Source organism: Dermacentor albipictus, chromosome 1 (assembly GCF_038994185.2).
Source record: "Dermacentor albipictus isolate Rhodes 1998 colony chromosome 1, USDA_Dalb.pri_finalv2, whole genome shotgun sequence".
Classification (NCBI taxonomy): Eukaryota; Metazoa; Arthropoda; class Arachnida; order Ixodida; family Ixodidae; genus Dermacentor; species Dermacentor albipictus.
Window position 1 is genome coordinate 48,771,441 of NC_091821.1, and position 12,776 is coordinate 48,784,216.

A 12,776-nucleotide genomic window follows, 5' to 3' on the forward strand; every position below is an offset into this window, starting at 1 on the left:
GCTGGCCGCTGTCTTCGCTATTGAGATTATGGAGCGACTGAAGCACCATCTCTATCGTAACGAGTGCGCCCCAGTTGGCCTCTGAGACGGTAACAAGTCGCTTATGCGTTGCAAATCTCAAAGGCTACGCTTGAAAATGGGAGGTGTGCGTCGCGTACTCTAGATGGCGCTGCTGCCGTTAGCTACGAAAACGAGTGAGCCTCGGGGAGCATTTTTTTGGCCGGAGAATGCAGCGATAAACGCTGAAGCAGTTGACCGAGGCGTTAAGTTTCAAGGACAGTGGGGGAAACATGAATGAAGAAGTGGAGCGGTTTGTGGAGACTGTTGGTAGGTTGGTGGCGCCAATAAAAGGATAACGAACAATGAAACGAACTTTCTAATGTGAATAATGACAGGAGTATCAGCCACCAACCGCTTCAGAGGGCATGCTCATACCTTTATCAGGAGCACCGGTAGCAGCAGCAGCCACTTAGTTGCCAAAGCGAGAAACTACGAAAATTAGTTTTTTTTTTCGGGCGATTTCGCAGAAAAGCCCGCACTAAGCTTAATGAAATCTGTCAAGAACAAAAACAAAATTGTAGAAAGAAGAAGAAAAAATTACCGACGATTACGTTACTTCCTAATGCGAAATTTGAGCGCAGCAAATAAGCTGTTTCACCTTTTCGATAGATTGAGGCAAAGAAATCGAGCAACACATGTATGCGCTATCACAGAATTTTTTTTTTATTTTTCACACGTATTCCTTTAACAAAGACTCCATTAACAGTTCTTGACAGTCATGAAGGAAGCTTTGTGGTCGGAGAAATAGACTGATATATGTTCGACTTGGTACACCAATGCTTGATTCTCAAAGACGAGATCTATACAAGTGCCTCGCGAGGTTGTCACAGCCGTGGGACGTGTTACGAGCGAGAGGAACGGGATGTTCTCCCGCATAAGTGTTAGGAAATTGCTGTTTGTCTTTATGTCAACATTAAAGTCCCCCACTACTAACATCGGTGTGGATCGATGGACGGTTAATGCGAGTTGCAGGAAGTGCACGACGTCTTTCGTGAGTGCGGTAGCGGACTCACGAAAGCGGTATCAGTCGGTCGCTGCTAGCGCTGGGGGGATGAAAGGGGGGCGGAGCTGGTTATGAGGCCGACGACAACGCGAAACCCAGGAACGGACGCCAAAGAGCCATTTGTGTAGCCAGCCCTCCTCCACAGTCTCTCCTCCTCCCTTCCATCATCCTCCCTCGCCCGGAGAGCCGACAGCGCGCATGCGCGGCGGCGGAGCAGCGGCGCATGCGCGGCGGCGGAGCGCGGCGGCGGAGGCGAGCTGGTTACGAGGCCGACGCCGACGACGACGACGCCGACGACGACGCGAAACCCAGGAACGGACGCCAAAGAGCTGCGCTCTAAAAAATTGAACGCAGCCCAGGTGAAAATATCCCAAGTGGTCCCACTTGATTCCCAACTGGTCCCCATTGAACTGGCTTATGGTGAAATTCCCAGTTGGTTGTGGTCCCAGCTGGAACCAGTTCAGTTGGGACCAGTTGGTATTGGTACCAGCCCCCACTGGGACCAGTTCAGCTGGGACCAGTTGGTAGTGGTCCCAGCCCCCACTGGGACCAGCTGGAACCAGTGGGCACTATTATTGGCAGCAGCCCCATACATTCAAGGTGCCCATTGGCACACTTGCATTCAGAGCTGCTGCTAAACAAGGGCAATTAGGCGACTTCATTGATAAAGTTCATTTATTGAGATCCTACAGATCGAGATTTTCTTTGGATTGCGGCAGTCGCTTGTGCGATTTTCTCACATCTTGAATTTTTCAGAGTAGTTTTGTTATTGAGGCCACAGTTGCAGTAGTGTCTTCACCTTCAACTGGCCCCAGTAGTGGACTGTGGCTGCAAAACAAAAACAAGAAAAGGCACAGCGGTGCATAAGGTTCAATATTGTTAGCAGAATGTCAAGAAAACTAAGAATTTTATAGACAAAGCCAAAATCTAGACACATGATATGCCATTACAGACATTTCAAGGTTACAGGAATCTATATATAAAAAGCAAATATTTCCATTATACCTGTCACAACGTTCACTTTTTTAGGGGTAAGTGGCTGCTTTGGCAGCTCCCCAGCTGCTCTTTGCTTGGGTGCAGAAATTCCACTCACGCTCCTGTTGACAAGGCCATCTGTGCCCCATATCGCTTGAGCTGTATCCTTGCATACAAGCGTTGGTTTTTTGTTGTTCAAATTTTTGCTGCTTGGGTTGCAGAAACGATCACGCCTTCTGCCAGATGAAACTGAAAGGAAGAAGAAACATCCATACTCATATTATTCGAAAAGAAGGATCTCCCTAAATGAATTGTGCAACCAGCTGTCTTATCCAAATTTCTCCAGTTATGTAATTTTTAGAACACTGAGAGAACAGAAATAAAAATTCTGAAAGGAAGCATGTGAAATGCAGCGGGGTTTTGTGTGCTTTCATTGCCTGAAAAAGGAAAGCAGGGTTTGCTCATCAGAACTTACGTTCAACATGCCCACCAACCTTCAGTTTAAGTGACTAAAAAACTAATTATGGGGCTTTACATTCCAAAACCACAATTTAGTGGAGGACTACGGAATAATTTGGACCACCTGGGGTTCTTTAACGTGCACCTAAATCTAAGTACATGGGTGTTTTCGCACTTTGCCCCCACTGAAATGCGGCTGCCGTGGCCGGGATTCGATCCCACAACCTCGTGCTTGGCAGCCCAACACCATAGCCACTAAGCGACGGCAGTGGGGCGTTTCACTGACTGAAACATCAGGGAATAAACTTCAATATAATGATAAGTAAAATGAAAACTACTGCCATACAAAATGGGTGAACATGGTTTAGACAGCATCTATTTCCCCCATCTCGTTAGGGCAGTGACAACCTTATGGGCTGTTTGAATGGCTAGCATGCCAATATTACCTTTTGAAGCATTAAACAGGAAGAGAAATGTGAAAATAGTGTGCAATAGTACTCAATGATCCATCAGGGAGATGTACGAAGTCTTTCTCAGGCACTAGATAAGAATAAAAACAATGAAATCTTTGTGACTCCTTTAACGCCACTGAGTGTGCAAATAAGTGTTTTAAAACAAGCTTAGCATTGAAATAATGCTATCTAGACACAATTACATTACATTCGACACAAGTAAGTAGCATGGCTGATATAAGAAACAACCTGAGCTATACAACATTTAGGAAGCAGAGAAAAAAATTCTGGCAATTACTTCGTCATAAAAACGAAACATTTGATCAGTTGCTTTATGAATGGTGGTATGGGTGGCTCAAGGCATTTACATTTATTTGTTAGATACAAAGTGCACGTGAGCACTCAGGTAAGAGTAAATCAAATGTACTTGTCACACAGCAAATAGCAGCAGAAGCAGGATTAAATGAGCCTGATGGAGTTCGCTATCACAGTCTAAAGCATACTAATATTTTCGCATTCACGAAAGCATAGTTCAGAGAGAATGGTAGTAAAAGAACGTACTCGGTATGCCGGGTGTGTCACCCCCCTGGGCGTTGTCGTTAGGAAAACGCCAGTCATCATCTGTAATCCCAGAGTGCATGCTAGTTAATTAAAGATCACACTATTAAACTTATGCGTTCAAAAATATTAAAATTGCAGGGTTTAATAGAGAGTTTTAGATTAGGGGGACGCAAGTGTCGGAGCTTCCTAACTGTGGAATGGGTCATGGGGGATGCTGTAGTAGTGGAGGGCTCTGGATTAACTTTGGTCACATGGCCGTTATTTAACGTGTACCCGAAGCACGGTACACGAGCATTTTTACTGTCCGAATTAGAATGCGACCACTATTGCCAGGAGTCGAAGTTGTGAACTTGTGCTCAGCAGCAGAATTCCACATCCACTGAGCCTCTGCAACGGGTAATGTGTTCATATGCTCTCTACCTTTCTTCAGAATCATTTTTCAAAGGCTTTTGGCTCAAAAGTGCCCATGTGACGCAGGCACACATCTCTGCAAATAGTTTATTGAAAATTCATTTGCCTAAAAATGCTTTTAGCTGAATGTGAGAGGAACTGAAAGCATTTACCTTCTGTCATTGGACTTTGTCCTACGTGATCTGCTCCTGCAGAAAAAGCATCAAATTATTGTGGTTAGATATTAGAACTTTAGGTCACTATAAGAAGTTTATCTTCCCAGTAATTAAGGCTATAATCACACAAAGAGAAGCAAAAAGATCTTTTCTGCCAAACCACAGCTCTCCATGTACTAACCTTGCCTGGTGCAAATGGCTTGTTCTGGAATGAAGTACAGTAAAACACTTAGTAAAGCACTAAAGAAAACAGAGTTGCTTAGAAATAATACAAGTGTTCCAGAAATGGTCCCAGAAGTATAGAAGAAATGAAATAGCTCACCCATCCTGCCATGGCCTTTGGCATTATGCTCTTGCTTGGCATGAATGCCTTCCACTATAACAGACAAGTTTAATTATTAGCATAACACGTAACACACAGTTAATCATTAAAACTACTAAAACAAGTCACCAATAAGGCGTGCATCTGATAAAGAATGTAGACTTTAGCCTTTCAACTTGAATGCTAGATGGAAGAACTTACCTTCCAATGGAAGGCAAGTTCTTCCTATGGTTCTTGCTACATGGTCCCGTTCCTGAAGAGAAGCTTTCACTAAAACAAAATGTACAGGCGCCGACAAAAGTGGTACACTCCACGCAGCGGAACACTGTATTGCGACGCCATGTACAGGCGGCATTTGGGATTGAGACAGCCAATGGGTGCCCTTTATTATCAGCAGACATGATCCCAGATGCTGCCTGTAGATGGCGTTGCGATGCAGTTTGCCGTTGCTCCGGCTTCCGCTGCGTGGAGTATACCACTTTTGTCGGCGCCTGTACATGCCAATTATAGCTATATACTTAATGCACAGCCAAGATTTACACCACTATGAGCATGCCTGTCTCAAAGTATATACGATTCTTGTAGCACGTCTCTCTTACACGCTCCTGGTAGTATGTATTATTCAGTGTGTTCAAGCCAAGGTGATACGCTTACCTTGAAATATTTTGTTTTCTAAGCACCGCTGGAGCGATGCCACTTGCTCCAGCAAGATTTGATTTTCTTTTTCTAATTTTTGAGCCTTTTCTTTCCACATTTTTTTAGCTATTTCTTTTTGAAGCTCTAACTCGGATATCAAAGATTCATACTCAGTTGATGAACTGTTGCACTCCCAATGGGATTTCGGGCTCTGAAAGATTGAATCAATTAGACGATTATCAATTGCAAATACACAGTGTACAGTCACACTTACATGGCTTTGTTGATTGGGCTGGCTGCATGACTCACCCCTGGCTTTTTTTTGCATTTTGCAGATGCTTTGCCAGAATTCTACTATAGTTTGCAGTTTTTGCATTTGCTTGCGCAATTTTGCGCTTTTGTGATACCTAATAAAAACAGTAAAAAACACTGAGTTGGTAAAGCTTTAGGTGGGATGGGATATAGATGGCAATAATTTAGTGTAATTGCACGTCATGATGCTAACGTGTCCCTGCATTGAAATAATACGTCAAATTGTTTCTAATGTACTGTTACGTTTCGCCTTCGACGTGCGGTATAGCCGGCGCGGATGCAACAGACGCCGGGGCTTCGTTCACAGCGGCGGACATTTTGGCCAGTTCAGCGCTGTCCCAACGCCTGCTAAGCGCGTCCAGGCATGTTTCAATGCCACGTGTCTTCGTGTGTATGTGCGTGTGTGTGTGCATGTTGGTGCCCATGCTTGTCAAAGCGTGGCAGCCGGGGAGAGGAGCTCCCCAACTGTGAAGCGAGGAGGTCTGACCGTCGCCGGCCCGGCGGATACGTCACTTCTTGTCACAACGTGTCCGTGCGCCGCCGTCACGGCGCCTCTTCCGAGCCGTTCCTTTTTGCCCTCGACTCCGAGAGTATAAAAGCAGCTGCCCCCGGACGCCAAGGGAGAAGCTTCGCTTTATTCAGTCGAGTAACGTGGTCTCCCGTTTCTCCACTTCGGTCGACCTGATCGGCCGCTCTTTTGCGATGCTAGAATAAACAATTTGTTCTGTTAGCAGTCGACTCATCCTTTGCCAGGACCTTCGGATGCTTCCAGCTGTGCCCCAGGCCGCCAGGCCAACGCTACCCTTGGGGCTTGCGACCCAGATGCAGCAGTACGTTTTGACTACACCCGAAGAAAATAAATGGTTTTGCTTAATTAATACGTTGATTGCATGTGCAGGCGACGTCAAATTAACTGCCTTGTGCATTGCCTTAATATTTTGCCGATTAATCTCGAAAACACATATGCGCTTGTGGCCGGCCACACCGCTCGCCATACGTACTGCATGAAGTCCGTACACGATTACTCATTCGAAATCGCCTGTTACTGCAAAAATTATTTCGTATTTTTCAGATTACATCTGTATTACATGCCAGTAGTTCATGGTCTACGATTTAAACAAATATGCAGTAGAACAAGCTGTGGGGCTAGATGGTTCATAGCTTTCAAGAGGTGAAGCGTGAACATACAGCACACTAAGAAAGAACAATGACAGAACAAGGCGCTTAATTCTCCTGTCATTGTTCTTTCTTAGTGTGTTGTCTCTGTTAGCGCTTCATCTTTTGTAAACAAATTTAAACGCTTAATTTGAGCAAGGTGCGAGCACGTGCGCGCAAGCTCCACGTGTGCAAAACTTACCGGCCAGCAGCAGAACTTGGGCCTCGTAGGCCCGCGTATTCTCGTGGTTCTTTTCGTCAACCCAGAATACCGAGTACACAGTCCTGTTGTTAAAATCCTCTGTGCTGCGAGGATGAAAGTCTAAAATCGAACTGGCAGTCACAACGTACAGCCGGTTCTTGTCGAATTCTTTGAGAAACTTCACTATAGCAAACATATCGTAATACAATAAAAAAGAGCTACTCGCTGCACCCCCGCAACGGCGCACGTTGTGAAATGCGTTGCAGCGGCTATCTGGTGGATCGAGTCGGATTTTCATACATCCGCATTGGATTGGATATAATGACCAACCTCCGCCGTTGAATCAAAAAGAATGAGCAAACATGACTGCACTTTTTGCATTTTCTTCTACAATTTTATAACTGTGAATTTAATTTGAGCACGCTGAAACATTTTTCAAAAGTTTGGCGACGCAAAATAACATGGCATGATCACCGTGTTTTAGATCAGCTAGCCAAGCCTAACCACAGCTTAGCCGGTGGCCTTGGTTCTTTATGACTGAGACAGACAACAGCTTATAACTCGTTGGTGGATAGTGTGTGCGTGACATTGTGTGTATTCAAATGAGGCCCGGGAAACGATATCTCGATACTGGAGGGGATTTCACAGACCTTCCCTACACTACAAGAAAAAGGTTACTTGAAATGCGGTCTGTGCCGCAGACTGCAGACACAGCGACGCAGCAGGCAGCCGTTCAACATCACACGTGTATCGCCTCTTCAGCGACTTGCAACCGCGCGCATTTGGAGTCTGACGAAGATTCCAACGTGCCTTCAGCATTGCCTTCGCGCGAAGAGAGTGAGCCAAGTTCTTGCGGTGCGCTGCCGCCACAACCAGCCCAGGAGGAGGAGCCGAAGTTGAGTCCTGACGACTTGTTAGCACTAGCTGTGAACTTCGTGATCGAATACAAACTTCAGTGGAAAGCGGGGGAAGCAGTGCAGAGGTTACTTGCATATGTCTTGCGAAGATGTGATTTACCAGTGACAAAGTTTCTGTTCAGAAAAAACGCTGGTATCAGCATCGACGCCGCCAAGTTTCATTTTTATTGCAATGATTGTAAGTCTCTCGTAGCTGAGACGTCGGGACTCCTGGCTGAGTGAAATGGAACTAGGGGCAGCTGCAGTGTGTGCACTAAAGGGTACTGCGGGCGAGAGATGATGCGTGACGGACATTTCTTTGTCAGCCTCCCGTTGCGCCAACAGTTGGTGTCCCTACTTTCAACACAAGAACTTGCAGTTACCCTCCGAGAAAGGCTGGACCATATCGAAGACCGCTGCAAAAGTAGCGTAACAAATGAAATGCTGGACATAACAGACGGCAAAGCCTACCGGGCCATGGGCCAGAAATTAAACAAATATGACCTCAGTCTGACCGTTAACTCCGACGGAAGTCCACTGTTTAAGTGTTCAAAGTACTCTATTTGGCCAGTTCAGGTGACAGTCAATGAACTGCCTCCACATACCCGCGGCAAACATGTTTTCACCACCACGCTTTGGTATGGGCAGTCACATCCTGACATGGGACTGCTAATGGGCAGTTTTGTTCAAGAAGTGGAGGACCTCATGCAGGGCGGCATCACCTGGACGGATGGCACAAAGTCCATCTCATCGAAGGTATGTACAGCATTAAAAACAAGTAGTGCTCATTCAACCGTGGTGGCATTGTATTGATGTCAAATATTACAGATTTTGTGAGTGCATGTGACATTCAGTAACAAAACGTGAGGGAGTAACGCCTGATACCAAATTTTTTGGCCAGCTAGTTTGTATTTTCTTTTCTTTTACATAATATAAAGCTTACTGCACACTGCCAAAGCATTTCATCTGCACCAGTGCACCCCGGTTTACGCAATTGCCCTTCACCATTTCCAACTCGACAAACCTGTGCATGACAACTGTGGTAAGTATTTTAAATAAGGTGCGCATGAATTCGCATGGCGTCATTTTTTATTATCGCAGTGCAACATTGTCTGCCATTTTCAAAAACATCATAACCAATCCCACTTTTCCCAACTTTTTCTTGGACACAGTACATAAGTAGCACTGCTGTCACGCCAGACAGCTTGGATTTCATGCATGCAATAGTATCGCGAACCGAGGAATTGCAGCGGAGCACCACAACTATAGGACCAGTGTAGCAGGCTCTTCGAACGGACTAGTGCGTGCCGTGCTTGCGACATGAGCACGCATCGCTCAACTTGAACTTGAATGCACTGCTGGTGCTTGTGATAAGGAAATGCAGAAATGCAATTAGTGTGGCACATAAGTTATTCAGATGTGTTTCACAATTTTACAAAATCATCTTTCTATAAGTTCTAAACCTGGAAGACAACACGCCATTTCTTATTCAGACTGCAGTGAATGTCAAAATCCACATGGGTTATTCAGATTTGTGGTGCACTTTATTTAATTATTGGTAACATTGCTTTCATTCCTTTGCAGGTCCACCCCTTCAGCTGTTGTGCTGATGCCCCAGCAAGGGCATCAGCACAACAGACCTCTAGATCTCTGTTAGCAACTACAAAACGCTCAAAAACCTGGACGACAAATCTATCACCAAACTCACGGGCTATATGAACGAGTGCTGGAGAGAAGACCGCATCCCGGAGCAGTGGAAGAGGTCCAAGGCTATCCTCATACCCAAGCCCGGAAAGCCGTTGAGTTTGGAGAACCTACGCCCAATATCTCTCTCGTCGTGTGTGGGTAAGGTCTTGGAACACGCCTTCCTGAACCGTATCAACGGTCATCTAGAAGAGACGGAAGCCTACCCCCACACCATGGTAGGCTTCCGATCCCGCCTGTCCATGCAGGACGTCATGTTGCAACTGAAGAACCAGATCCTTGACGACAAGACAAGGAACACCAGAGCCGTCCTAGGACTAGACTTGGAGAAAGCATTCGACAGCGTCGCTCACGAGTCGATCCTGATACAAGTGTCTAATCTGAACCTGTGGGAAAGGGCCTACAACTACGTGAGGGACTTTCTGAACGATTACAAAGCCACCCTGACGGTTGGCGACCTCGAGTCTGAAGAACGAACCCAGGGAAGTGCAGGTACCCCCCATGGCTCTGTTATATCTACGCTCCTTTTCAACTTAGTCATGCTGGGTCTCCCCAGCAAACTACGGAAAATCGAAGGAATCCACTACGCTATATACGCAGACGATATAACGATTTGAGCGGGCCGCTGCAGTGACGACCAAATTGAGAACGCCCTACAAACGGCCATTCACAAAGTCGAAGAGTACCTCCAAGGAACGGGCCTCAAGTGCTCCCCGAGCAAGTCCGAACTACTCCTTTACCGACCCAGGCGCAGAGGCATGCCACCAAAGAGCTACATGGGACCCCGGGAGTAACCGGCCTGTACACCCAAGACGGAAACGCAATCCCCAAAGTAAGCAAGATTAAAATCCTCGGAATGATCATTGCGGCCAACGGAGCTAACGGCGAAACCGTGAGGAAGATCGAAGGGAAAGTCACGAGCGCCACGCGACTCATAAAGAGAATAACCAATAGACACGTGGGCATGAAGGAAGAAAACCTCATTCGACTGATCCACTCCTTCGTTGTCAGCCACATAAGCTATGTAGCCGCCTACCACAATTGGTACGTCGCAGAAAAGAACAAGATCAACACGCTCATAAGGAAAACGTACACGATAGCCCTGGTCCTCACGGAATCGACGAGCACCGAGCTCCTGACTCAGCTGGGCATATACAACACCCTGGAATAAATAGTCGAAGCACAACGTATCTCGCAGCTCGAACGCCTGTCGACCACCACGACGGGAAGGTACATTGTGAACACGCTTGGCATAACGTACCGCAACCATCCCCAACAATATCAGAGACACAGTTACGGTGGCGAACATCCCAAAAAACGTGAACCCCGATTACAACCGAGGTAGAAGAAAGGCAAGAGCTGAGGCTCTGCTTCTTTCATTCGGCAGGGAGAGAAACGCGTGCTTTGTTGACGCAGCCGAATATCCGAACGCCCAAAAATATACCGCCGTAGTCATAGACACAAACTACAAAATCAGAGCCACATGCAGTGTATGCACCAAACACTCGGAAGTAGCGGAAGAAGTAGCGATCGCGCTGGCCCTCACAGAACATGAATACGAAGTCATACTAAGCGACTCGCAAACGGCAGTAAAGAATTACACCAAAGGTAGAATTTTCAAGGAAGCCCTGTCCATTTTGGCCAAAGCGGGTAGATCCAAAACCGCGAGCTCGAGGATCATATGCATGGTTCCCCGCGCACGTCACCACGGAAGGCGACGCGCTCCCAAACCTAAACGAGACGACGCACCGGACGGCGCGAGACATGACCCGCCGCGCCGAACAGGGCAACGCCTCTCGCACGATAGCGAACACTCCTCGCGCAGAACGGGACAGGCTCACCAGATGCAACGACATAACCAGTGCATATCTAAACGCCAGAAGGATATACCCACCGCAGAGTCCCAAATTGAACAGGAGGCAGGCCGTCGCCTGGAGGCAACTCCAGATGAACACTTTCCCATTTTTCATTCCGTCTGAAACGTATCTTTCCAGATAAGCATCAGGACGACACGTGCAAATTGTGCCAGGAAGGACCAGCAACACTGAAGGACATGCTGTTGGAGTTGAGGGAGTGCAATGTAGGTATAGGGAGGATGGCAGTTGCTCCGTAGATCCCGTCGTCGAGGTGGGCCGCCGCTCTGCGCAGCTCAGACATCGGAATCCAGACGTGGGCAGTCCAGCAAGCCCGTGAGGCGGTGTTGAGGCAGGGCTTTGACGTTCCCCCGTGGGAGACCTGAGCCCGGGTCGCGTTAAACCTTGCCGGACGTACAAGAAAGTTGTATCCATCCATCCATCCATCCATCCATCCATCCATCCATCCATCTATCCATCCATCCGAAAGTATAGTAGTAACCTTCCATGCACTCTCACAATAGAGCGCATGTAAGGGGAAGACAACTACGTGGTGAATGGACCGATCTCACTACGTTTGGAGTACGTGCATAGCTGCCATGGTACGGGTCCTGTTGGTTCCATGATGGGACACTGAAGAAATTCAACCGCAATAGAGGACGCGGACGAAGCAAGTGGATAAAAACAAGTGGACACACTTCGTCTGTGTCTTATATTGAATTTCAATGTTCTTCAGTAAGTTTTACCAGGAAAGCCAAACTTCTACGCTCACCATGATGCCAGTAGCCCTCGCCGCTTTCCCGCTGTAATTGACCGAGGCCGACGTTGGAGAAGGCCGAGGAGACCTAAATATTGGATTGTGCCAGGGAATCACTGGGGGGGAGGGATACTTTCTCCTTAAGCTCGCTCATATTGTAGAGTCTTTCATTCCTAACCTCCATGCCCCCTTATCGGGATTGTTGTCATGAGCATATATATTCAAACATGTCGCACCCTTGCAACTCCTTACAACATTCTTCGTGTTGATCCATTCTAAAATGTACAAAATGTTTCCGTTACCGCGCCCGATGGTTAATTGCTCACACAAACCGATGTCTGTGCTCCGTACAGGTCTATGTCTTCGGGAGACATACCATTGAAGAGTTTTAGTTTGTCCCCAAACTTCACAACGTTTTCGGATTGGAGGGTTACCGGAGACGTAAACGCAAGCGGCCAGGTTGGGGGAGCCATCTGATGGCGCAGAGCTCAACCAACCAAACACAGAGCTATTATTACAGTAAGCAAGGGTATTTTACTTCACCGCTGGGGTAAATTTTCGGCAGCGGCACGATAATTCGTTAAGTCGTTGCCTTTAAATTTCTTTTTCGACAAGAACGCTCATGTAACACGAAAACGTGTCTAAGGCATCGTGGTTAGACGAAGCAGAGTTACCAGATGGTCCCAACAAAAAATAGCCAAATGATCTCAAAATATAGCCCAAAAATAGCCAGACCCTAATTTTTTGTGACCGGAAGGTAGCCAAAAACATAGCCAACACCTTTGATGGTGTTCCGCAGGTGTGTTATATATGGTGTAGGTGGTGCCCAAGTATTTTCCGGCTCTAAAACTACTTCCGCTGCA

General features: G+C 46.9%; 2 protein-coding genes across 3 annotated transcripts in view; both read left to right on the forward strand.

The window, feature by feature from the left end:
- Positions 1 to 12,776, forward strand: part of LOC135905250 (uncharacterized) — a 138,010-nt gene that overhangs the window by 43,277 nt on the left and 81,957 nt on the right. The window lies entirely within an intron of this gene.
- Positions 8,260 to 10,474, forward strand: LOC139055547 (uncharacterized). The gene is made up of 3 exons (XM_070533064.1): positions 8,260 to 8,355; positions 9,450 to 9,795; positions 10,359 to 10,474. Exons 1-3 carry the CDS (start codon positions 8,260 to 8,262, stop codon positions 10,472 to 10,474), a joined length of 558 nt encoding a protein of 185 aa, XP_070389165.1.